This window comes from Parasteatoda tepidariorum, chromosome 4 (assembly GCF_043381705.1).
Source record: "Parasteatoda tepidariorum isolate YZ-2023 chromosome 4, CAS_Ptep_4.0, whole genome shotgun sequence".
In the NCBI taxonomy this organism is placed as follows: domain Eukaryota; kingdom Metazoa; phylum Arthropoda; class Arachnida; order Araneae; family Theridiidae; genus Parasteatoda; species Parasteatoda tepidariorum.
Window position 1 is genome coordinate 7,891,013 of NC_092207.1, and position 27,057 is coordinate 7,918,069.

At 28.7% G+C, this 27,057-nt stretch overlaps 1 protein-coding gene across 1 annotated transcript; it reads right to left on the reverse strand.

Moving 5' to 3' along the window:
- LOC107439590 (Pyruvate dehydrogenase E1 beta subunit) lies at nt 1–26,687 on the reverse strand. The gene is made up of 11 exons (XM_016052235.3): nt 26,294–26,687; nt 24,337–24,384; nt 22,821–22,928; nt 21,820–21,882; nt 20,473–20,508; nt 18,963–19,070; nt 15,042–15,219; nt 6,822–6,932; nt 5,309–5,400; nt 3,451–3,592; nt 1–350 (listed from the first exon to the last, which is right to left on the reverse strand). The coding sequence occupies exons 1-11, from the start codon at nt 26,360–26,362 to the stop codon at nt 205–207; spliced, it is 1,101 nt and encodes a 366-aa protein (XP_015907721.1). The 5' UTR covers nt 26,363–26,687; the 3' UTR covers nt 1–204.
- Between the last annotated feature and the right edge of the window lie 370 nt (nt 26,688–27,057).

The following is a 27,057-nucleotide window of genomic DNA, read 5'->3' on the forward strand; positions in this document are numbered from 1 at the left end:
TGGGTGTAAATGACTAACAATTTATTTTTTCAATAAATATTTTCTCAGAAATTATGTCGAATGAAATAACGTTAAAGTCTTTTATACATATGAAGAAAAAAGTCCCGTCATCATAGTGTTCTCTAAAAATAAGGTCGGTTTGGGTATTTTACAGAGTCTTTAAAAAAATTGTGTCAATAATAATATCTACAATTAGTTCTGAAGTTAAGCATTGAGGACTTTTTTAACGGCCAGTATGATGTCTTGTGCCTGGGGTATTGCAAGAGGTTCAAGGCTCTTTGTATAAGGCATGGGTACATCTGCACCTGTTACTCTAACAACAGGGGCGTCTAAGTAGTCAAATGCAGGACCTGTAAGAGTTAAAACATTCTTTCAAAAAAATAAATAAATAAAATATTTAACTTCAATGTGGCAATTTTTCATTTGTTTTATTAAAAGTTGTTGGGTGAAAATATTGTGTTCTCTTCGGAGTAATGATAAATAGAATAAACATGTTTGTTACTTAACCTATGTTTGCCAAATTCTTAAAATTACTGGATAAAGTTACTAAAACAATTTTATGGTGCTTCTCAAATGTGAGAATATACAGAGGTGTCAGTAATCAGAAGTAATCATCAATATATACTTAAGTGTTTACATAAATCAAATATGAGTAATTTTAAGATGTATAAATAATATGTATGTATAAATATTATGTATATTTATAACATTATGCATAAATTTAAAATTAAATAAAAAAGTATTAAGTTAAGAATTATACAACTCAAACTTCATTATTAAATTAATTTTATTACCAATCAATTTTCTAGTTTTTTTTTAAATTAAAACTTGTCTTTTTATCATTCCTTGTTTGTTATTTTAACCAATGAAAAGTTTTGCTCACAGCATTTCAGATTTAAGTTAGTTCTTTTGTTTGTTTAATTTAAAAATAAAGGAAATATTAAGTTTCAGAATAGTTAGCTGGAAGAGGAAATGATGTTAGAAGAAGAAATTATGAGACTACTTTACTTTTCTTTTATTTCGTTTTTCTATCAAATCGGATTTTTGTTTCTTATATTTATTGCTTTTAGAAGTGTTTAAAAAGAAGGAAAAAAATTATCGTAGATTAATTGCAAACAACAAAATTTTATAATGCTCAGTAGTAATAGGGAGAGACTTATTCTACTGAAATTCGGTTCAATCGCACATAATTTTTATAGCTGAAATGTAAGATCGTTGTCTTGACAATATAAATGTAATAATTATGAGAAGCCAACTGCTCCGGACGAGCCATAATTATTTAAAAAACGGTAAACAACTACAAACTAAAATGTGCAAATATTTGACTAATTTTGCTTACTTTTTAAACGATATAACAAAACTTAACTATTACAAAGTGGCGAATTATATAAGCTTTCGAATTATTTAGAAATAGTGGAGGATAAAAACCTAACAAATGGAATTTTTTAAACCAAGAATCACACATTAATAAACTACTACTCGAAAATATTTATTTGCTGTCTAGAGCAAGTTGGCATCTCTGATAATTAGAGATAAATTGTAATAGCTGGCACCTCTGTCTACACAATAAAATCTGTCATAACAACAATTCATTATAGAACATGAATTGTTGTTATAAGCAAATACACATATTTAATGTCAAAATAACAATATTAAATAGAAAATTTACCTTATTTTTCTTTTATTTTGAAGAACTATGTTGATTTATAAACACATATCTAGAGTAGACTGCTTTTGTTACAGATTGTAGACTGAATGACATAGTTCTTTATTTCATGAAGGACTGAAATGTTTGAACAGCAACCCCCCAAATTATTTTTTGCTAGAAAATGAAATGAAGGGCAGTACCTTTTGAGGTAACAGTAAATGCTGATTCTAATAGAAACTAGTCAAAAAGGGTATGATAGATATATAGCAGGACGTGTTTAAAATAGTAGAAGAACTTTCTTTTGTTAAAAACAAGATAACTTAACCAATGTTACACACACATTGCTTTATAATTGCACACTAAAAATATCATTTATCTAAAGCTTTTCCGTAAAACATTGCTCACTTAAACAGTAGAAGAAAGTATTTCAAAAAATTTTCTTTTTACAATATTGGAAGGCTATTAGAATTGTACGGTTTTAACTCTTTATAAACATGCAATTTTATATCTTTAATATTAGGATTTTGACAGTGACTANTAACTTAACCAATGTTACACACACATTGCTTTATAATTGCACACTAAAAATATCTTTTATCTAAAGCTTTTCTGTAAAACATTGCTCACTTAAACAGTAGAAAAAAGTATTTCAAAAAATTTTCTTTTTACAATATTGGAAGGCTATTAGAATTGTACGGTTTTAACTCTTTATAAACATGCAATTTTATATCTTTAAGATTAGGATTTTGACAGCGACTATGAATATGCTACTCATTACATCAAGCTTTACATTAATTATAAAATGCTAATCCAAGCTAGAACCATTTTCTCTTTAGATGTTTGATGCAATTCAAAAGATTTCTGAAAAGAAATGGAGAAAACAATATATACTGCTAAACTGTGTAGAGTTCTCCATCTCTTAGCACTTTATTTACTGGCAATTTTACACAGAAATGTCACATTACCAGAGCCTGACTAAGGCAGGGGAAGTTGTCCTGGGCCCCTACATCAGAGGGGGCTTCCAAATCAAATAGAAAGTTTATTTCACATTTCCTTCGTTATTGAACTTTTTGTTAAACAAAATATCAGTACAGAGTAAAATTCGTAAGCTTTATGTTAGCTTCTATCATTTGAACACAAAAAATCCATATTTTGTAAATTCAGCGGGTGGAATTCAGCTAAATTTTAGCAATTATGATGGTGAAATTTGGCCAATGAAAAGCTGTATTTTTACATATCGCAAAACTTAAATACCTCCATAAATTTCGGTTCTTCATTACTAAAATAGTAAAGCAGAGGGGGGCCCCAAAAGAAGTTTCTACCCCCGGCCTCAATTGGGCTAAGTCGGGCACTGCCCATTACTGCCACATTAAAATGTCCCAACAATTACTGTTTAATAATGAAATAGGAAAGCAAAACAAAACATTTTAAACAATAAATTTTAATGAGACTGAATGAAATGAAAATAAACTTTGAAATATTCCTAAATTTAAATAGATAATGTAAGTCCAAAGACAAGTTAACTCGTCTCTGTTCAACGCTGTGTTACTATATTAGGTAATTGAACTGATCAAAAATACTATAAATAGTTGCATTCAGTCAGCTGTATACTCAATTACAGAATACATATTGTGAAACTGTTAATAAATATTTGGAAACAGGAAACTTATCCTGTTCGTAAAACAAAACCTTCCTAAAAGAAATTTCACAATGGAAGAATGAAATGACGGAATACTGCTGCTGTGCAGAGCTACTAAAATAATCTTCAATTAAAAATAAAAATACAACCAGAGCAGACTCACTTTCAATTATTCTAGCACAAATTTCTGATCCAATACCACATTGGGGCCAGCCTTGTTCGACGGTGATTAAATGATGAGTTTTCATAACAGAATTCAAAATACTTTGCTCGTCGAGAGGCCTTAAGGTGCGTAAATTAATGACCTGAAATAAAGTAAAAAACAATTTAGGTTTGAATGAAAACTAATAATAAGACTACCACAATACATGATATCAAAATTAAGATGCATCTTCTTCCTGCATAACTCTGCAGATGAACAGGCAGAATTTAATGTGAAGCTTATACACGCTCAGAGAAGATAATTAAAGAGGTGGTCAGCTTATGCACGCATGATGATTCTTTTTTTGGAAGGTCAAGTACAAGACAATAAGTTTGTACTGGGAACCTTATTGTTGCACTTTAGCATTTCATCTTGATTTACTTCTGACCTATTCAAAAATATCAAACTGGTTTCCCCCTAATGAAGCTTTCCCTCTTTGTTTTAGCAATTGAATATTCTCAAGACAAAATATCAATGATTAACGAAGTACTATCTGGAAAAGGCGTGTCCTAACTCTCCATGTGGTCAGATACAGCAGAGCCACCCATTTACCCATCTCAAATGGTCTGAAACGCTTGAAAGAGTCACAATTAATTCAGCGAAAGATACACAAATGCACTTACAATATGTATTCTCGCTAGGAAAAGTACAGTTCTGCATTCATCTCTCGATATATTTTGAGAACTTTTAAAGCGAATTGAAACATTTTTGCAAGCACTTATAAAATTCGTTCATCAAAGATAATTCTAAGCAAAAAATAAATTTAGTTTACTTAATAATAGTGGAAAAAATTTGGAATTGTAAAGTATATAATTTTTTATATTATTTTAAAGTATGTAATTTTACATGGCAAAATACATAATTAGAGCAAAATAGGTTGAATACTTCCTGAGAAATAGAATTTTAAAGAAGTTATATTTTTAAAATTCAATTTTTCAATCTATTTCGCTCAAATTTTACAGTTTGCCACGTAAAATTACATATTTTAAAATGATGTAAAAAATTATATACCTTACAATTCGAAGTTTTTTCAAATATTATTAAATAAAATAATAAATGTATACTAAAACTTTTTTTTTTTTTTGCATATGATTATCTTTGGATAAACAAATTTTATAAGTGCGTTCAGAAATTTTTCAATTCACTTAAAACGTTCTCGAGATAAGGCGAAATATGCAAAAAGTAAATTTAACATTAAGGGGTCTAATATTTGAATCGCTCTCCTGAGCAAACTATGGGGGCCATATTTCCCTGATTGCCGCTACCCCCCATATTTTAGAAGTCAGAAATTCAAATCCGTTGAAAAAAGGTATGTTTATTCCTAAAAATTACGTTTTTGTGTCCGATTTTGTAACTTAAAATATCATCTGCACTAATTAATTAGCATATTTGAGGTCACCCCCTGGAACTATTAAGAATGAATCTCAGATTGTGGAGATCTGATCATTAGATTAAAAGTAATTTAGGGTGGTCCGTTTTGCTTTGTACATTCACATAACTTATATTTGTAAGAATAGCATGATAAAAAAACTATGACTCACTCTTGTTATAATATTAACTTATTATAATATAATTATTTATTATTTAATATAATTAATATATTATTTAATATAAATAATTAATATATTATTTAATATAATCTAATTAATTTAATATATTTAATTGTGCCCAGTACACATTTTTTTTAAAGTGAAGCAGAATGACACGCTTTATTTTAGAAACAAACATTTTAGTTCAGCAGTGACTAGTCAATGCTAAAACATAACACAAACATTGCAAAGCAGAATATGTTTCAAAATTAGGAATGTTTACAACTTACTTCACAATCTATGCCAGAACTTGTTAATTCTTTTGCTGCTTCTAAGCAAGTTCCGACCGCCTTGGAATGTGCCACCAATGTTATGTGCTGACCTAAAATTCAAACTTTAAATTATTTGCAAATATTCCTCTTAAACATGCTTTATTTGGTTAATTTAAACATTCTCTTAAAATAAAGGGATTAGTAGAAAGTTTTTTCTTCAAAGTTAAGAGCACATTTCAAAGCAAGTTAATTATGCTATTAAAATCAGACATGGCAATACTTTTACTTCCATTTCTTGTAACAAAAGTAAAAGTATGTACTTTTACATGTACTTTGTTACTTTTTAAATTTAATAGTTTTACTTGTTTTTTCATAACTTTCTTCAGGAAAAAGTACAAGTATTTGTAACGAAAATGTCGAAGAAATCGTTACTTTTTCGGAATTTTTTTTTACAAATTTTCCTCAAAATTTTTTTTTGTTTGTTTGTTTCAGAAATCTTTGAATGTTTTCATCAAGACAAATCTCTATTTTCTCTTCCAACACCCTTTGCTAAACGTCAAGGCCACCAAATCAGGGGTCTTTCCAGGGTGAATTTACAACTATTTAGCAGCACTTTCACAAAATACTTTTAAAAAAGCAAATTCTAAGATTCTCCTCTCTGCCTCTTAAAATTTTGTTATTGTATCCCCCTAAAAAAACCGGGTGAATTGTGCTGAGTTTTTAAAATGAAACAATGAGGCTCTCCCTCTATAAACTTTACAGGAAGTTGAAATTCAAACATTATCTTAAACATTATTGTAAATTTGTTGTATTATTAAAAAATTGTAAAAAAATAAACTGACCTTTATTTTTTTACGAAAATTTTTTTCCCCTATGAAGTTTTTTTTCTGTATGAGCTAGTTGAAAATGTTATAATGAAAATAGCTATTAGTGCTAGTGCTGTTAAATGCATGATTTTATTAAATTCAAGTTTAAATTTAACAATAATTTTTATGGATTTTTAAATTTGGATAAAATTTTTAAGCTCAAAATTTTACAATAGCAAAATTGTTTCTGAATGTATGAGAAAAAATCTTACCAGTCATAAATGATTTTTATTTGTAGTAACAATTTGAGAAAATATTTTCTTATTTTACCATATTTTTGTGTTGATTTTTTAATATAATTTTCAATTTTCACAAATTATGTCTAAATTTTCACAAAATAGACACCTTTCGAAAAAAGCTAGACAGACCCAAGCAAAGCTCTTTAGCTTTTCATTACAAGGCCTTTTAAAAGCAATAGAGTAAATGAGGGAGAGAACATGAAATCCCATAACTCAACTATTAACTATTTTGGAAGCAAATCAAACAAAAAAGTCGATTTTTATACAAAAAGTAGCATGTAAAAGCATTGTTTTAAAGTTGTATTCCAGATACACCATAATTCTTAAATGATTGGATATAAAAATAAGAAGTAATACCTTTCAGTCAGCTATTAACCTTATTTTTTATTACTAATAACAAATAATAAATAAAGTTAGAAAACTTACCACTTTTTTCAACTTTGGCTTTACCAATCGGCAAAACAAAATCTTTGGACATAGCTTCATCAGACATTTCAAAAGAAACACCATATAACAGCTCATTTTCAAGGAATACAACTGAAAGCAAAATTGAAATAAATAAACTTGCTTCTTAAAGCTAACACTCATCATTACATCTATTAATTGCAAACTTTTAAACTCAAAGAAAATATAGAATAGAAAAAAATATTGCGGGGCAACATTTACAGTAGCCAGTTGATCCAAGACAAGCTTTCTAATGGTTCAAAATTAGAATATGACATTTTTTATATGGCATTTCTACTAATGACATTTTCTACTAATGGCATTTCTACTAATGACGAGGTTGACTCGGCCTTTCATCCCTTCAGTGGGTCGATAAATGAGTACCAAGCATGCTTGGGAACTAAACACTGGGGGGTTTTGTGTTCGGCTGACCACCTAACAGGAACATCTGCTCCTGCACCCCACAGCCCAAGGTCAAGAAAACTGAGATGGGCAGTGTAGGTCTTGGCCCTCTATGGGCTGTTGCGTCACTGAGTTTAGTTAAAGATAGAATTTACAAATGATTCATTTTCAAATCTTGTTTCGAAATCTCATAAGTTATTTAATTTCTCTATGTAATAAAGTATTTTAGAAAAAACATTCTAACCAAAGATATACAAAAAACTTGCGATAAACTTACAACAAAATATTAATAAGATTGGATAATAGATTTAAAACAAAATAATCTGTTGCAACAATTAGTTCTATTAATTATAGGCACAAAATATTTAAAGGATAAGTGTCTTTGCCTATGAATTTTATTCAAGCTCAGAATTGCTAAATAATTCTCCTTATCCTCACATATCAGAAAATTTATTTCAAAATTCTTTTTAATTGAAATAATCCTTATCTTAATCAATGGTATTCTAAAAAACTTATGCTAGATAGAGTGCTAATGAAATTATTGCACTGTGTTGAAAAAAAAGATTGCTATAACTAGACTATACATAAACTACACTTAATGTAAGTGTAGCTTATAAGATTGTTAAAATTTTAATGCTTATAAACTACACTTACTAATTAGTAATTAACTATAATTTGAAACAAATAGAATTATTGCTGAATTTCAATTTTTTCATTTTAATTTAAACAAATTTAAAACCTAAATCATTGAATGGTTTTCCAGATATCATTTACATGAATCTAGACTTTTCACAATAGAACTTATTTATTTCTTTTAAATAATTTTCATTAAAGAAAAATTTTCCTTTTTATATTAAGAATAGCTGTTTTGCACTATTTAAAAAATGAATTGACTTTTTAAAAAAATTTCAGGCATACTTTGAAATTCAGCGATTGTGTAGTTAGTGTTTCATTTAAAAATATGAAAATGTAATATGAAAGGAAGGTTTATTTCTTCAAAATTGTTTGCAGTTTTTTTTATCATTTTTTATAATGATTTATTATTACCCATTTATTCAACTTCCATTCCTTAATGTAACAAATAATTATATTAATATCATAATATCACTTATTTTAAGATATCACTAAACTTCGATTGATTTTTAATGCATGTGACTGACTTATAAAAAAAAGGTTTAAAAATACAAAAATAAAAACTATTTTGAGATGGTTGTTTAAGAGGAAAATTTGATTCAACAATAATGTGTTCCACAGAGGAATATTTTTTTTTTCTTTTTGAGGAATAGGCAACATAAAGAGGAGAGTTTCATTTTCACACACCTTTTTAATTAATACATGTTTCGGATTTCCTTGTGCAAAAAAAAATACTGGTTTTGACATTGATAGGTCTAACTTTTCTTATTTCTTTCCTAGTAAAAGAAACAAACAAAAAATCCAAATAATATTTTTAAAATCAAATGTTAACTTAAATGTTAAATTTTGAATGGAAAAAAATAGCAGGAATATCAGCACAACTACGAACCCTGTCCAAGACCACTTAAATTGGACTAGGACCACCATAAAATAATTATACGTGGTTACCTGGAATATCAATTATGTAAAGTGATTGAATGCTTTTTGATATTTGGTTTCATAATATGGTCTGTGTTTCTGTAACAAAATAGCTTATTTCATTCTAATTGTGACATTTTTCATATGGTTTAAACACACTATTAAATATTTTTCTTTTTCAAAAAATAATAATAATAATAATACAGACACCTATAAACGAATCAGTAAAAATGTATACTGACTAGAAATATCTGTTAGTTACTGGTCCTTAAACCATTGGCAAAATTATTTTAATTTTTATTCCTACTTTATGGGACAATTTCATCATTTTTTTTTAAATTCATAAAATTAAAAACAAGATGTATAAATATAAACAACTCCATTATCTCTTTATACAAAACATTATATAATTTATGTCCATAGCTATAGAAAAGACCAGCTGTATTTTGCCTCATATGGTTTGGTTATATCACCGATAGTAGAATAAAGAGTATACTTTATAGAACATCTACAGTATTATCTTCATAAATCCATATTTGTCTACAAGCACTAGCCAAATAGAGATTATTACTGTAAAAATTTAGTTTAATATAACAAACATGTAGCAAAATTCGCTGTTGACTAAAAGTGAACCAAGAACAAAGTAGCATTTGTTATCGAGTTGCAAAACACCATCAATTGAAAACACAAAAAGCACCATCAATAAATAGAAAAACATTAATAGCATCATTTAATACAACATTCCTCTCCTGCAAAAAGGGTTTACTATCTGAAAAACAATAATATATATCAAAATATTAAAAAAACATATTTAATAAACAAATTAAATTCATTTTAAAATAAGCATATTTTTTTCAAAGAAAATTTCAATTTATCAAATGTAACAACTTCTGTTAAAAGATCAGAAATAATAATATTAGTATTTTAATACACTGTCTTTAAAAATTTTATCATCACTCATATCTGTAAGAAAATCAATTTTCACATTTATATGTCTAATTTTATTTGATGATTTACCATTATTTAATCTCTGATACCACCCTAAACAAGTTGGAAAGCGTACAAGCAAGAGCAGCAAAGATAATAACCGGTGCAGTGTCTTCCACCAACAATGGCAAGATAATCAGAGAGTGTGGTCTAGAAAGTCTTCAAAAGAGAAGAAGCATAAATATGATAAAGTTCACCAACAAAGCGCGAAGTCGCGTACCTGAACATATTTCGCACATTACCTTCGAAGAATGAAATGCCAAGATAAGACTGAAAAAATTTTCACCCATGCAATATGGTAGAGATATCAGAGCAAGCGTAGGCCTTGAGCACAACAAATATGTCATTCTACAAGAACCAATCTTCCACAAAAGGCTTCAACTGAACACAAATATCCACACTGACCTCTTGCAGCCAGGCAATAAAAATGAAAACAATGATATCATTAAAGAAAAAGGACTCAAGACAATTGAACAGATTCCAAAAGAGAACTTTGTACATGCATATACAGATGGTTCCTCTGATAAAACTATCACAAATGGAGGCTCCGAGGTGTTTTTAACTACTTTAAGTAATTCCCCTAAACAAGGTAAATTTGGAGTAGGCGCTATAGCCTCTAACTTCGCCTGCTAGCTACGGGCAATTTGGAGGCCCTTAATATGTATGAAGCCCTTCCCACCTCTGAGCAAGCAAAGGGCCTTGTTATCTTCTGCGATTCGAAGGCTGCCCTCCAAGCAATTTTAAAATGGGACTCTTCTATCACCCAAGAAATCATTTCAAATCTTCATGATCTTCAGGACTTAAACAGAACCTGTACTCTTCAGTGGATACCAGCACACGTTGATATTGCAGGCAATGAAAATGCATATAAATTAGCCAAGGATGCCAGAAATCTCAACATTAATGACTGTAACGTCCTCATCCAAGATGCAAATGCAATTGCTAAATCTAAACTGAGAGAAAAACCAATTCCAACTAAAGACATGATTTGTAATATAAATGCAGATAGATCCACAACAAAAACTATAGCCAGGCTGAGAACCAATCACCACAGGGGCATAAAGATCGACAGAGAGGGCAGGAAAGTATACAGGAATTGTGAAAACTGCCCAGATACGCACCTGACGCCATGCCACATCTTTGAGTGTCCAGCAATGAGTGCTTATCTGAGAGAAAAAGGAGTCTTGCCGTCATTGATAGACCTTTATGACGATAATATCAAGCAAATCTCAGAAGCAGTAATCAAGACGCATGGAAACATTTGATTCGGCTATGTCATAGACACAACATTATTTAATCAGTCAATGGATGCTTGATTAACAGAAATTTTTTTAGTTTGAGCATTTATAAAATGTTTACAATTAATTTTACTTATAATCCATTTTAATACTCTTTCTGTTTCAGCAACAGCAAATAGTTCAGCTTTACATGTTGTGTGTTGTGTTGTTTGATTTTTCACAAGGTCACAGAATTACCTAATATATTTACACACCGGGAAAAGGATTTACCTCCTCCAACATTTCCCTAGCTTGCATCTGCAAAATTCTTCAACAAAGAAAAAAAAATCACAATTCTTAATCATAAAGCAAAACTTCATCTTTCTAACAACAGAATATAATTTTAATAGAATATTTCAAAACCTTTTCAGCCAAAATGTAATGCCTTTTCTCAGGACATTTATTAAATTGCAATAAAAAACTGCTTACAAAAGAAAGATAGCAACATACTCTGTTTGTCAATTATGAAAGTTAATCAATAATTTCTGATAATCCGTCTGATTGACTAAATTATCTGTTGGATTAAAACATCTACCTTCACCTTTTAAGTAGAGAAAGATTAGTTTTCATATATTATTTAGGTCATATATTGGTAATTAATAATTAAATATCCTAAGTTTAAGATAAACTAATTCCGTTTTCATCCTTCAAAATTTCCATACCAAAAAACTTAGAATTTTCAGTAGAGCAAAAAATTATTCAAAAAAATTCAAAGAAAATTCAAAGCAAGCAACAATATGGTATTTTTAGAATTAAGTACGGAGAAAAAGATGATCTCAAAAAAGAAATACATAATGTAAAAGAAAAAAATATGTTTAAAAATAAAATCTTTTTTGCTATAAAAAAATGTACGGTCAGAATAATAATCTTAAATTTGATAAAAATACAGGTATAGTAAGACCCCGCTTAACGCTGTTTCATTTAGCGCTGTTTCGGTTTAGCGCTCTTTTATTTCAACCCGGGGATTCCCCGTATATGTATATAACATATCCGAAACAGTGTAGTTGTGTTTCTTGTTTGATACGGTGCTGTACGGAAGCACTTTTATCATTCGAAACATTTGTTGACATTATTGTAAGTACATATAAATTTATATAATACTATAACGATTGATACAGTGACAAATATTATGATCTTTAGTTTTTATCATGGGTGATAATGAAAAACAAGAAAAGAAAGCAACCAGAAAAAGCATTTCACTGGAAACTAAAATGCAAGTGATTAGAAGATTAGATTCTGGTGAATGTCAATCTCAAATTAGTGCTGCATTGAATTTGTCAACTTCAACAATAAGGACAATAATTAAGAATAAAGAAAAGATACTGTCATCGGCAACTGCAACTACGTCGAGCTCTGCAACTAGAATTACCCGTTCTAGAAATAACATTATAGAGGAAATGGAAAAACGACTGTCTATATGGATTGACCACGAAATTGAACGCAATATGCCATTAAGCCAATCTATCATAATGGAAAAAGCTAGAAGAATTCTTAATTACATTCAAGTTGAGGCAAGTGACATTAGTGAAACTTTCATTGCTAGTCGAGGATGGTTTAATAGATTTAAACATCGAAATAATCTTCACAACATAAAGATTACAGGAGAAACAGCAAGTGGCGATACGAAAGTGGCGGCTGAATTCCCAGCTACATTAAAAACAATAATTTAACAAGGAATTGAAAAAGAATGCCAAAAGAACATTTCTATCCCGTGAAGAGAAGCGAGCACCAGGATTTAAAGCCGCAAAAAATCGCTTAGCACTTCTACTGGGTGGTAATGCAAGCGAAGATTTCAAATTAAAAAACCACTACTAGTTTACCACTCCAAAAACCCAAGAGCAATGAAAGGCATATCCAAATCAATTTTACCTTTAATTTGGGAGTCTAATAAAAAATCATGGATAACTATGAAAATGTTCCAGAATTCCTTTACTGAACATTTCTGCCCGTCTGTTAAACGTTACTGCGAAATTAAAAAACTTGAACAAAGAGCACTACTATTAATTGATAATGCTCCAAGCCACCCAACAAATTTATCAGACTTAACAACATGCATTCCAGTCGAAGTAGTTTTTTGCCACCTAACACAACTGCCTTAATCCAACCAATGGACCAAGGCATTATATCCAATTTTTAGGCTTATTACTTGCGGCGAACTTTGAAGCAGATGTTTGACAAAATAGACGGAGAAGAGAAGCAATCAATAAGAGAATTTTGTAAAAACTACAATATCATGAATGCTGCAGAAAACATAAACCTTTCTTGGAATGAGATAACAGAAAAATCTTTGAAAGGAGTATGGAAGAATATTTGGCCAGATTTAAGTAAGATCGAAGACATTGGACACTCTGTTGATATAGATGAAATAGTGGAATTAGCAAAACAAACCGGTTTAGATGAGGTAAATGTGGAAGACGTCGAAGAAATAGTTCAAGAAACAGCAGCTAGTCTTTCTAATGATGAGCTCAAGGAATTAACTGCACAAGAAGAAAACAAAAATATTGATTGTAGTGATTTCGAAGAAGATCAAAAAGAACTTTCGATGGCGTTTGTAAAAAGGAGTTTGATCACTACAACTTAAATTATGGACCAATTTGTTGAAAATGATCCAAAATCTACTTATCAACAACTTCTAACAGAACCCAAAAGGAAAACACAAACTACATTAGATGCCTTCTTGAAAAAAAGGCAGAAAATTGGAAACACAAAATAGACTGAATGATCTGAGGTTTTATTTTTATTAAAAAAAACATAAGTATTAAATTTAATACCTAACCAATTTTCTATCCATCTTCCCCAAACCCCATTATTTACATGTTAAGATAGCCTCGTTTAGCGCTGTTTCGCATTACGCTCTACTTTGATGGAACGTATCCTATGCGTTAAGCGGGGTCTTACTGTAGATGAATTTAATATATATTAACTAATAAAAATAAAAATGTAACTCAACATTAATTTTGGCAGATCATTTTAAACATTAAAAAATATATATATAAATGAAATCATTCTGAAGAAAAGTGAGCTAACTCTTATAACGCTGCACCACTCAAATCTGGAAAAAACCTGTGTTTTTCCTGTACATATTATCTGCAATAGATTAAGAGAAAACAAACAATCACTGTGCTTTCCAGTGATTAATTTTAGTCTAGCTATGCTCGTTTTAATTGGTGGAAAAATTTAAATAAGGAACAGCTTAACATACTTAAAATAAATAATGCTACAATACCTAAATGAAATAGTTTAATATAGCTGAAATATCATCCACAAATATCCCATATCCACTTTTAAAAGAAGAAAATAAGGAATAAAATTCCCTGTATTTTCCCAGTTCGTAAAGAAAAACTGAAAATTCCCTGCATTATCCCTGTTATTATAGATGATTTTTAAATTCCCCGTATTCTCCAGGTTTTCCTGTTCTCCCTGTGGAGTGGCAACACTGTGTATGCACTAACAAGGAAACACTGAGAAGGTACTTGCAACATGCGTTTTCACATTTCCTAATGCGTTCAAGAAAAAGGAACCTTTTCATGGATTGTAACAGTTGTTGAACAGCAGACCCAATTTTCGGGTTTACGACTACTAATGATCAACTTTGTAGCCTTGTCTTTTTGAACCCAATCCAGAACACAACGAAACTCCTGGCTCGAGTATAGGGAGAAATTTGCCTTTGTGGAGGACTTTTTGGTGGAACCAACCCGCATTTGCGTTACATGGAGAGAGAGAGAGACCACGAAAACCTCCCAGGGTTAGCCTGACGGGAAGGGGACTTTAACCTATGATCCACTGAAGATATTCCACGTCAGCACTGTGGTTCGTGCAAGCCGGATGCAGAATTCGTATCGATCAGCCATCTCTGGGATCGAACCCGGTTCACCTCATTGGAAGACAAATGCTCTATCCCCTGAGCCATGGCCGCTGTCCCTTTAAAGGATTTTTAAAAAAAATCACAGAATTTATAAAAGTAAATTTCTTAAAGACTTCATACCTGGGTCGGGATCTCTTATAGCACTTTTGAGCAATCCTTTACAGTCTTCAGAACTGTAGGGTGATATTACTTTCAGACCAGGACAATTGGAATACCATGCAGCAAAACATTGTGAATGTTGGGCAGCAACACCTTGGGCAGCTCCATTAGGACCACGGAAAACTATTGGTACATTAATCTAAAAAAAAATTCAATTCCCTTACTACTTAGTTTTTTTTTTCCAAAAAAATCAATGCAAATCTTGTTTAAAACAAATAATCCACAATCAATATTTTTCTTAAAACCATTCTTTCTTCGTTATTACGTTTATCATTGTTATCTACCCCATGGCAGAATCGTGGTGACACGGCGACATTATCGCAGAATGTTAAAGAGTTCTAACAAAAAGATTTTTCCTTCGGGAAGTAAAAAATTTGTTTCTTTCCTGCAGAAATTTTTGAAAGATTTTATCGTTTCTTCATAATTACATTCAAAAGATGCCTTTCTCCTGCATCCGATGACTAAAAAAAATGCTAGTGATTTTTTTGTTCTCATTTGAGAATAATAAAAAAAATAAAGAATAATGAAGTAAAAAATTTTATTTTATTTTCTGCAGAAATTTTCGTTTTATTTTTTTTATGCAGTTATTACTATTGATTTCCACATAGGTTTTAAAATCCGATATTTTAAATACGATATCATTTATTACAAAAGCATTTAGTAACCTCTTTTGAATAGTCTGATTCGCCCGATTTTGCCATCAATTCGACATCGATTCATGCCGATTTTCGGTAGTTACTGCTAAAAGGATTTCACGATTTATTTTTTATGTTATAATTTACAAAATGCAAAAACGAAAATAATTACTGTGTTTCCCCCCCCCCACAAAATGTGAGAATATTGCCCATAATATTAGAATAAAAAAAAGTATTACAAATTAAATTTTAAAAAATTTTTTTGATCTGAATTTTTTTTTTTTAAATTGATGCTTCTGCTACTTTAAATTAGTAACATGTATATTTGTTGTTTTTAAAAGTATTTCGCAGTATTAGAGAGATATGTCGCAGAAAGCCCATAAAAATTCTGCAACAGGGGTTATGTATAGAGGCTGATTATCCTACACTCCTCCAGAGAGTCATTTCACTCTTTAACTAGTTTTAGAGTGAAGACATTTAAAATCAAAGAGTTAACTCCTAAGAAGAGATTAAATTTCTTAATTACTATCACCATATATCACAGATTATATAACATATTAGTTACACAAGATAAAAATTTTAATACAATTGATTAATTGAGCCAAAACACATTGCTAAACACATAACTTCTAACTTTTTTCTGACAAATTTAGAGCCTAATTATTTTTTTAAAAAAAAGTATTAAAGTAATTCATTAAAAAAAATAATAAAGTAATTCATTTATTCAATATTTTTATTTCCACAATTTTTCAGCATTTCTAAAATTCATATCACAATTGGTATTGAGATTAAAATGGAGTTCTTTGAAAAACAAAATGGATCAAATGCTCATCCCCAAACAAAGCTCGCTTTATTTCACAAGCAGCCACATTTATTATCAGTGTTAGAACAATAGTAATTAATTTCCTTTAACCCTCAAATAGCTGAGGCCTGGGGGTAAAAGTACCAAAATTACCCAGCCACACACTACTCTCCCATTGAATAACATTGGGGAAACCGGTGTTTTTGACGAAGGAAAGCTTGCAGCAATAAATTCTGAAAAGAAAAAAAAACGGGACTAATGCTTAAAAGGGTAGATTCAGGATGCATGGTCACCATACATGGGAACACTATTTTTAAAAACTACTAGCAAAAGTACAAGTACTTTAGGCAAAAGTAATGGGGAAAATAGTAAAAAGTTTTGATTTAAAAAGGTAACGAGTACGAAGTACAAGTACAAAACAAAAAAAGTAATAATTTTAAAGTACATTTCAAAGAAATGGCAAAGTCAAAGTAACCTAAAATGTCATTAAAAAAATGTAAGAAAAAAATATAATTTTAATTTAAAATGTATTAAATTTTAATTAAAACAAATTTTGAGTCAAATTAAATGATTAAATCACCAACATTCATGATGAACTAGTAATGAAGATATCCATAGAAATATTTTCAGAGAGAGATTGCAAACAGAGAAAAATTCATCAAAATATTTCAAAAATCATTTATATATATATATATTTTTTTTTTAATTTTAAAAAATACTTTTATTTTTGTTATCCTAAATGTTCAAATACAATTTCATTAATTTGTTCAAATCTATTAAACCAAAGGTTGTTAGTATAAAGTTCAGTTTTTTAATGTTATTTTTACTTATAGTAAAAAAAAAAAATTTATACTCTAAACTAAATACAGTATAAGCAAATAAAAAAAATTGTTTTACAGTTGCATTGGTATTTCACAAAATGCACATCCATAAATTGTTTACAGCATTAAATTTAAAATAAATTTAAAAAATTTTGTTATAAATTAATTTCTAAAAATTACTATCACAAAAAATTTTTACCAATGAATATTTAAAAAAAATTACAAAATATAATTTTTAATTCATTTGATTTTAAGGGAGGGGGAAGCGAATGATTCTTTTTTTTTTTTTTTGTTCTTTTTGACTNTTTTTTTTTTTTTTTTTGTTCTTTCTATTGAAGCAAATTTTAACATATCTGACAGATAGAAACACATTGGGTAAGACTTAATTCAACAAAATATATTTAAATAATTTAATAAAGATATATCTGCAGTCATCGTTGCTTTTTAGGATCAAATAGAGAAAAAAATTCTTTTTTCTAAATTTAAAATGTAAAGACAGGAGCTGCATACATCTTTTAAACATGCAACTTTTATCTGTTATTAATTTTCAGTGTATCTGCCACTACAGTAATACAATTCCGATTCCCAAGTATATAAGACATGTTAGCTCGATTCTATGTTGGAGTACCTTTTCTTAGATGGATGCTGACGTTATCAATAATTACTGTCCCCACATTGGTGACCCGGACGTCATGTGAACATGCCTACCTCGCCACTACGATTTGAACATGTTTACTTTGATGGATGGTTCATATGGAACAGTTGACTTGCTATTTGCGACAGCGATATTGTCCTCATGCTGTTGCTTCTCAGTCTCAACCACACACAACGTATATACTCGAGTGCTAAAGGCATCACAAGAGCAACCAGAACCCTGAACTTAATACAGCTCTCACAATCAGCACTCAAAAAGTACGGTGATCTTAATACTGCTTTTTCAGCTTCTCACAAAACTGCAATGAATCAACTAGTGGTATCCTTTCATCGAATTCTATCACAGATATAATTCTGGTGGGGGAGTACTGTAGTGTATCGACCNTGTACTTGGATGCATATTTGAGTGTTGATTTTGAGTTTCATACCTTAAATATTCCTCTTAAAAAATTTTTTTGGCAAATTTTTTAGTTTTTTTTTTCTTCCTCCATACATGGAGATGATAAACTTCTGTAAATATATGAGTGAGTGTATGAAAGACGACCGTTATATATGACAATACTATGTACTTAGTATTGTCATATATAACGGTCGTCTTTCATACACTCACTCATATATTTACAGAAGTTTATCATCTCCATGTATGGAGGAAGAAAAAAAAAACTAAAAAATTTGCCAAAAAAATTTTTAAGAGGAATATTTAAGGTATGAAACTCAAAATCAACACTCAAATATGCATCCAAGTACAAATTGGCAAACTGTGCAATCAAGTATGCAACATCTGAAAACCTGCCAGACAAGTCACCAAACAAATCTGAGAATGTTGCTCATGACTTTATTCAAATTTTTGTTTCAATCAAAATTTTATAATCTTCAATATTATTAATCATGTCATCAAATCAAAAGATAAAATAAGGAAAAACTACTTAAAAGTTAAAAACTTTTGCTAGTTTAAATCTATCTGACTTACCATACCAGCAGACATAGAAAATGTTTTAGCTGCAGAATTTATAATATGGTCTATAGCTTGCATTGAAAAATTGAAAGTCATAAATTCACAAATGGGTCGCAAGCCTGCCTGAAAAAATACAAAGCATAGTGAATTATCAATTCAATTATTAATGTAAGAATTATCAAATATTATCAATTATCAAATATTAATGTAAGAATTTAAAATTCATAATCCAATTTCATAAATTTCAATGTCTTTTTTTTTCTTTCAAATATACCATATAATATTATTGCGCATTATTACATTAACATTAATAAAATTATTTTACTTCTACTTATGTAATGCTTTCAATGTCAGAGTTCTCTTTGAATTAGATCTGTTAAAATTACAATATATTAACTAAACTATTGTAACATATCAGTGAACTAATGAATGAGACAATAAAATGTCTTTCAGTATTTATTTTAATCACGAATAAATTTTTGTGTAATTGATGTCACATCGAAATAGAAAAAATTTTATTTAATGCAAGAAAAAATCAAATTTAGAAAAAGCAGAGATTATTGAAATAAAGAGCCAAAGTATAAAAAGACTAAATAGTAAGCTATAAATATAGAACAGGGGTCTCCAAGCACACCCCGAGAGCCAAATCAGGCCAGTAAATGTCACCAGTCTAGTCTGTGACAGATAATAGCCTGTTATTATTGTTGTTGTGATAAGTTGAGTTTAAAAAAAAAAAACAGAATAATGCTAATCCAGTTTTATTAACTTGCAAGGTAAAGCTTAATGATAAATGATCACTTGTAAAACACACCAACGAGATTTATGTAATTGCAATTTTCCACTGACAATACCTTGCAGTTGTAAAAAAAAAATTTCTAACATCATTTATAAAACAAATTTAAGATGTTCATCACTTAGCATTCCTTGTGTCTGTCTATTCTATTCTGGAGAATATGAATGTTTTCTCCCACAACAAAGTAGTACCAAAGACGGAAAACAGCTCATGGGCAAATTTATGCCAATTATAAAATTGTACCAGAGGAAGACTCTTACAAAATTCAAACAAAGAGGAGTCTTGATATTTGTTGTGTATGTATTGCTTCATAATGACATGTATTGCTTCATAATGAGAGTCCATGTTTTATTCATTGAGAACAGCCATGATTTCATTACAAATCAAACATAGCACCTTATTAATGGACTGAATAATGAAATTTTAAAAGTGTCATAGATCTTTCAATGTTTTGCTGAACAAACATTCATGCTCAACATTCCCCTGACCATACATGCGAGAAAATAAATTATGCAGTATGATGGATCGAGGTTCCACTGTATTATCAATTCAACTGTAGAAAAAAAATATCACTCCATCTAAAAAGTTATTTCATACATCTATCACTTTTAAGAACCAAGCAGTGGCAGGAAAAATATAATATTAAAAGTGAATGAAAAAAGTAAAAATTTTAGGTTCACCTTAGCACATATCACATTTTAATTATTAGAGAAAATATATTCACACACTCACCAGAGAAGCTCCAACTGCAATACCAGCAAATCCTATCTGCAAAATAATAATTTAGAAAAAAAATTAGGAAAAGGTAGAATAGACATTTTTGCATACTTACATCAATACAAACTAAAACATTAACCACATTTAAACAATCATATCACCATTTCACTTATTAATATAACATTCTTCATAATAAATTAGGTACATAAAAAAACTTAAGATATTTCTAATGGCTGAACATTTAAGTACCTGAAAAACAATATGCAGCATAATGTTGGTAAATAACAATGCCGATTTAAATTATCCTTATGGTCTCTATAATTTTTTCACGTTCAAAATTTCCGATAATTAAGTTAAAGCTACATAAGAGTTAATCAGATTAAGTGAAAAAAAATTTGATTTGAAAACAAATCATGAATAAATTTGGATAAAGACTACATCTTACAAAGCATATTTTCCAAAAAATACTGAATGTCTATTTATTCTTAAAATTAAAATGGTTAGATGTTGATGAACCATTTCTGATTTTAAAAAATGGCTTTACTTTATTAGAATTATTTTATGTATGATGAAATAAGTAAACATTTTAAGATGTAACAAAATATTTCCTAAGAATGTAGAAAGATTTATGTTAAATATTTTCCTTTATTATGAGAGCTTCCAAATGACCTAATGTAAGAAAATTAGAAAATATAAATAGAGTAATAAATAAACTTGTTATTATAATAACAAAATAACTGTAAAAATTACAAAATATTTTTTTTAAAATCTTCCCCAGTCTTTTGAATGCTTATGCTATAAAAAATCTGGTAATGAGCGAAAATCTGAAAGCTTTCTTTAATAAATGTAAGCACTAACTAAATTCAAAATTTTCTTTTTTTATAATGAAGAAAGACAAATATACACTTCAAAAAATTAAAAACCTCATTCAATAAAAAAACATACTAATTTGTATTATTTCATCTTAATTTAATACATTCACCTTAAGCATTAAAAGCATATTGCAAAAGAAAGCTTGCTTAAGCATATTACAAAAGAATTGCAACTGAAGAAACATATTACAGAAAAAGATTGCGTGGATGTTAATCTCTTAAAACATTTTTTAAAATCACTCTAAACTTATTTAAAATCACACTAATTTAATTTACTTTCAAGTTTAATTATGACATGATCAAACTTTTTTTTAGTTACAGCTAAAAGACTTAAAAAAGAAATTTATAATTTTAAATCAAGCATAAAGAACTTATCAATCAAATAACATTGCAGCTGGTTCTGGGGATCTAATCTGGCCATAAATAAATCTAATAAGAGAAGAAAAAAATTCTAAAAAATTTAAATTGTGATTTTTTTTTATTAACTTACTTCTGTTATAGGGGTATCTATCACTCTTTTATCTCCATATTTTTTCCATAAACCACGACTGACCTGGAAAAAAAGTAATAAAAATAATTAGTGCTTATTTAATGCTAATTAAACACAATAATCAATTGAATTTAAAGTAGCTACTATTTATTATCTTTCCTCATTATTCAAATCATGGCATATTAAATTAAAAATATTACTGAAGTTCTGAGATAAATTCAAATGAAATGGCCGATTTGACATCGGCAGAATTTACAAGGGATTTAGACAATAAAAAATGCAGATTAACACAATAACTGAATAAAGCACCACATAATAATCACAATGTTATGAATTTAATAATTTTGCAAAACATTAAGTTTTATTACTACTGTACATACAACCATACTAAAAATAGAAATTAATTATGTCCATTATTTTTGCTTTATATTGTATAACTTGATAAACTAAGAATTTATTGGTCTGTGGTAGCTCAGTGGTTAAAATATCAGCCTTTGGTACTGAGTTTGAACCTCAAAAGTGCTCAGACCCACTGACTACATGCAATATACATTCTCCTAAAATCTGTGGAATTGAAAGTCTTACAGTCTATAGCTCAACAGTACCATAGATCTATCAAAACATTTTCTTCAAAATTTGTAACAATATTAAAAGTTCTTAAAGCCTTAATATCCTAAGAATATATTTTTATGTTTTCAAAACAAATGCCATAATAAAAAAAAATTAAAGCATATTTGATAAAATAAGCATGAGGCATTCTTGTATTAAAAAAAAAAAGTTCGAAACCAAAAATTAAATAAAAAATTTATTAAACCTATGTAAGGATTAAAATATTGATAATTAAAATTGTTTTAAGGCACATAAAGTTTCATCACAGAGTTCTGTAAATGTGGTCAGAATGCATCAGTCTCTCAAAAACATGTATTTAACTTCTTTTTAAAATTAAAATGACATAGATCAAAAGATGAGCAAAAAAATAACTCATGACTTTAAAATCATACCTTATAAGCACCATCGTACATAGCAACTTCTTCTCCCAGCAAGAACACCCTTTCATCTTTCTCCATTTCTTCATCCATGGCTGCATTGAGAGCATCTCGCACTGTCACCTTTTAACACATGAACATACATAAGAATCATAAATTAATTTGGGCTTAATCACTAGCAAATAAAGTTAAACAATGTGAAAAGACTTATGACAGAGAGAGAATGACAGAGAGAATGACACCCCCACTTTGGTAACCTGACGACCTGAGCGGGAAGTTGAGCATTTAACGGTAAAAAAGTTAAATGTGGACCAATACCGCATACCCTCGAACCCTTCGCAGGCTGATCAAAGTGGTCACCCACACACTGACCACAGCCAGTGATGCTTGGCTTCAGTGATCTGCAGGGAATTATAATTAATAATGAAGTACCTTTTTCAGGATAAGAACACAGAGGGAAAGAAGGAAATAAAGAAATGCAAAGATTGGTGTAAGGGTGATAACTATAGGTATTGCAACATGTAAAAATTCCATAACATTTAGAGCAAATTGAATACTAGAAAAGTCATTAACTAAATTATTATAATTTTACAAAATGAAATGATTTCCAGAAATCTAGATCAGTGGCTTAGAAGCATTGTTGACGATAAAAAATGAAAAATTCAAAGAACTCTGGAAAATATTTTACTGCATTGCTGTCAGGAATAGGAACTTCGAGGATGGTGAAATTAAATTTATTAACCATTTGAGCTGATAAGTAAGTCACAGGTAGACTTAAAAAAACAGTCGACTTAAGCCTCACAGCAATGCATTAAGTGTTTGATACTTAATGCATAATTTATATTCAATGCATAGATTTATAACAATCTTTTCCACTTCTGTGATGCAAACCATAAATATCTTTTTTATTTCTGTGAAAATTGTCGATTAAATCACATAATGATTTCATAGCAGATCCCTTCAATGCAAGTAGTTATAAGAAATGCAAATATTTTCAAAATCACATTTATTTCAGCAGTTTATGATATTGATGCTAGGATAGTAATATCCCAGAATCAGCCCCTAAATTGATATAATTTAATAACTCAAAAAGATCCTAAAGCAGAAAGCTGATTGATAAAGTCCACCACCTCTAATAAAATTGAAATACCTTATGCCAATGCCATGTACTCAAACTTGATTTAATCAACTTTTTTCTAGAAATACACAAATATAAGTAAGAAAAAAATTAGACACATTTTGGCAGAAAACAATGCTTCAGCAGTCACTAATCTATGATTCCTTAGACTAAATAGATATTTAAAGTCAAACTCTCAAAATAACAATCAATAAATATATAATTAATTCTGAACCAAATGGAAACAGACAACTATTAAAATATTTTAATATATAAAAGAAGTAAAACTTTTTAATACAATACACACACTCTTGGAATTATTTTTCTATTCTAAATTTATGATTTTGATAATATTGATCTGTGCATGATAATAATATAATTACTAACAATATGTGATATTAAAGTAATTTTTACCTGAGCATTTCTATGGCTACTAGTAGAAAATTGTGAAACTCGATGAATCTAAAAAGTTGGAAAGTAGTTCATATTAGTTTAAATGGCAGGATCAAAATACAGTTAAAATTATATTTTTCAGAAAAAAATTATATTATTTTAAAATTAAAATAATTTATTTGTTCAAACATGTTTATAAAAAAAGTTGAATAAAAAATCCCTGTTTTTAGAAATAAAAGTTCTTTAATAATTTCTTAAAAGCATACAATTATAGACTAATATATTTATACATAGTTTTAAATTTGGTTTAAAATAATTAACAAAAAAAAAAACAACCAAGACCTTTATTTACGCAAAATTTATTTGGAACTAAATTCATTCATAACAGCAAAAATTTTATTCCTTTACAAAAACAATTTGAATCTAAATACCTAAAGATTTTTTATGTGCATTATACCTGGACAGAACTCTTTACAGTGCATATTTAAAATATACATAATCACTAGTTTTTAAAAATTAATACTTTTTATGCAGACCTTTTCTATTAACATGCTTTCAAAGTATGCTTAGAAGAGAATAAAAAAAATTCCAGTAAACATACAGTAGTAGATACTTAACTTGTGTCAAACTAGAATAGCACAATGAGTAATGGTCTGGGAAATATCCCAGAAGATGATCCGAAGACATGCTATTACAATTTTGATTGCTTTCCTTTTAATTAATATAAAATAATCTGAACTTGTTAGATTAGTTTTTTTTACTCATTTATTATTTTTTTGCGAATAAAAATATTTCAGATTTAAATTAAAATTCATTAGTTAATTATTCCTTAATTTCGTAATTTTATCCACTGAATTCGTTAAAATAGACTTTAAAAAAATAATATATATTGCCCTATCATTACTTTAATGTTGATTTTTAGATTTTAAAATCTTATGTGTTTATATATTTTAGTTACTTAATTTTCCTTGCCAATAATTTTCTCAAAATTAAATTTAAATTAATGTCAAATTTAAACAAAATTGAAAATTGTAATATTGTTTGTTGCCCCTTCTCTCTGTAAATCATAATCTTAAGTATATGATATTTTTAAAAAGAAGTTTAGAAATCTGCCTTTTGTTTCCTTGTTTTAAATTTAGTGATTACATTTATAATTTAGTTACTAACTAGTTTGTTTTGCTTTCTTCTTGCTATTCATTGAAAAGTACCTAATTATTTTTAAATTTCTTAAATGTTAAAAAATTATATCCCTTTTTTTTAGATTATTAGTATTTTAGTTTAGTTTTAGCACTTAGCTTTCTTTTCTTCCTAATATTAGATATAAATTTTGAAATATTTTTAAAGCATCAAATTTTTATTTTAGTTATAAGCATTAAGTTTACATTAATTTTTAATTTTCAAATTTTAGTGATTAATTGAAACTTTTTTTTAATACATTAGATGAACATGCAAGTCATTTAATTTTTGTTACATCCAACGATAAAACATATTTTAACAAGTTTTTTGTTTTAATCAATGACTTAAATATATACAGTATCAGAAACTTTTGTAAATCTAGCCTGCAAAATTTAAATACCGGATTGATAAACATGAATTGTAGCTATTAGCAAATATCAGAAGCAGGCATTTCGAAAATGTAATCATTTAGTAATAATAGAATTATAAAAATTACAGAATATAAATTTATATTAAATTGAAAGAATATTATTGTGTAATTAATTGCAAATTGAAAAAATAACAAATGCCGTCCCATATTTTTTTTCGCATGCTATGGCCCCGGTACAAATAAAAGGATTGAAAAGAATGATGTATTTACAATAAAGATAATGTGAAGCATTCCTATCTAAATAAATATTAGAAAACAATAATGAAATATAAACTTTAAAAATATTTAAGTAAAATGTCAATAAAGTACACAAAATGTAAAATTTTTAAATGCTCTGTAATAGCTCAACTTTTGTAATAGCAGGTAGATTACCTTCACAACTTGTGTACCTTTTATTGAATTTTTAATTAGATCACTAAATAATTTATTAAATAAACCCATGGTGACAGAAAAATTTACAGTTCAAATGATATTTCTGCTGCTGGTGTTTCTCTTTCGATAACCTCTAAAAGTATTGCCATCTTTTTAAAAGTTAGAGACAAATTAATACGAAACATCGTCTGCTGTTTGAATGTTGAGAAAAATCACTTAAATTGAAATAATAAAATGGTTGAATTATTATTCAGTTCCTAAACATGAAATGATATAATGATGTTTATTAAATTCTGGGTTATTAGTAATTTTTTTTCAATTAAATATTATGAAATGCATCAAAAAATTAAGGATGGTTGACCGTGTAAAGCTAAGCACAGATAGCGCTAGGTGTAATTCGCGATCGCAACACTCGAATACGCCATCTGGGGAGAGACCGGTTTCATGCCTTTAGCCCTTCTCCCGTCCCTCTCCTCCTCTTTTCAGTTATATAGGAATGTACTACGATATTTTCCCTTTTCTTATTATTTTTCCTTTTCACTTAATAAAAATATTTTCTAAAATTTCCATGATACTTTTCTTTTGAACTATGTTTAATGTAGTTTTCAGTTCCATGTAGTTTTTCAAGTTAAAAGNCCCTAAGGTTCTTGTGTTCTGAATAGGATAAATTTTTTTTCAATTAAATATTATGAAATGCATCAAAAAATTAAGGATGGTTGACCATGTAAAGCTAAGCACAGATAGCGCTAGGTGTAATATTCGTC

What these genes read in the sequence shown, in the direction of transcription:
- LOC107439590 (XM_016052235.3), bottom strand. Translation starts at nt 26,362, where the DNA reads ATGGGTTTATTTAATAAATTATTTAGTGATCTAATTAAAAATTCAATA. An exon ending in TATAAGAGATCCCGACCCAG is followed by an intron (nt 6,933 to 15,041) that starts GTATGAAGTCTT and finishes TTTTGCTTTCAG; the next exon opens with TTGTATTCCTTGAAAATGAG. An exon ending in AGCCAAAGTTGAAAAAAGTG is followed by an intron (nt 5,401 to 6,821) that starts GTAAGTTTTCTA and finishes TTTGAATTTTAG; the next exon opens with GTCAGCACATAACATTGGTG.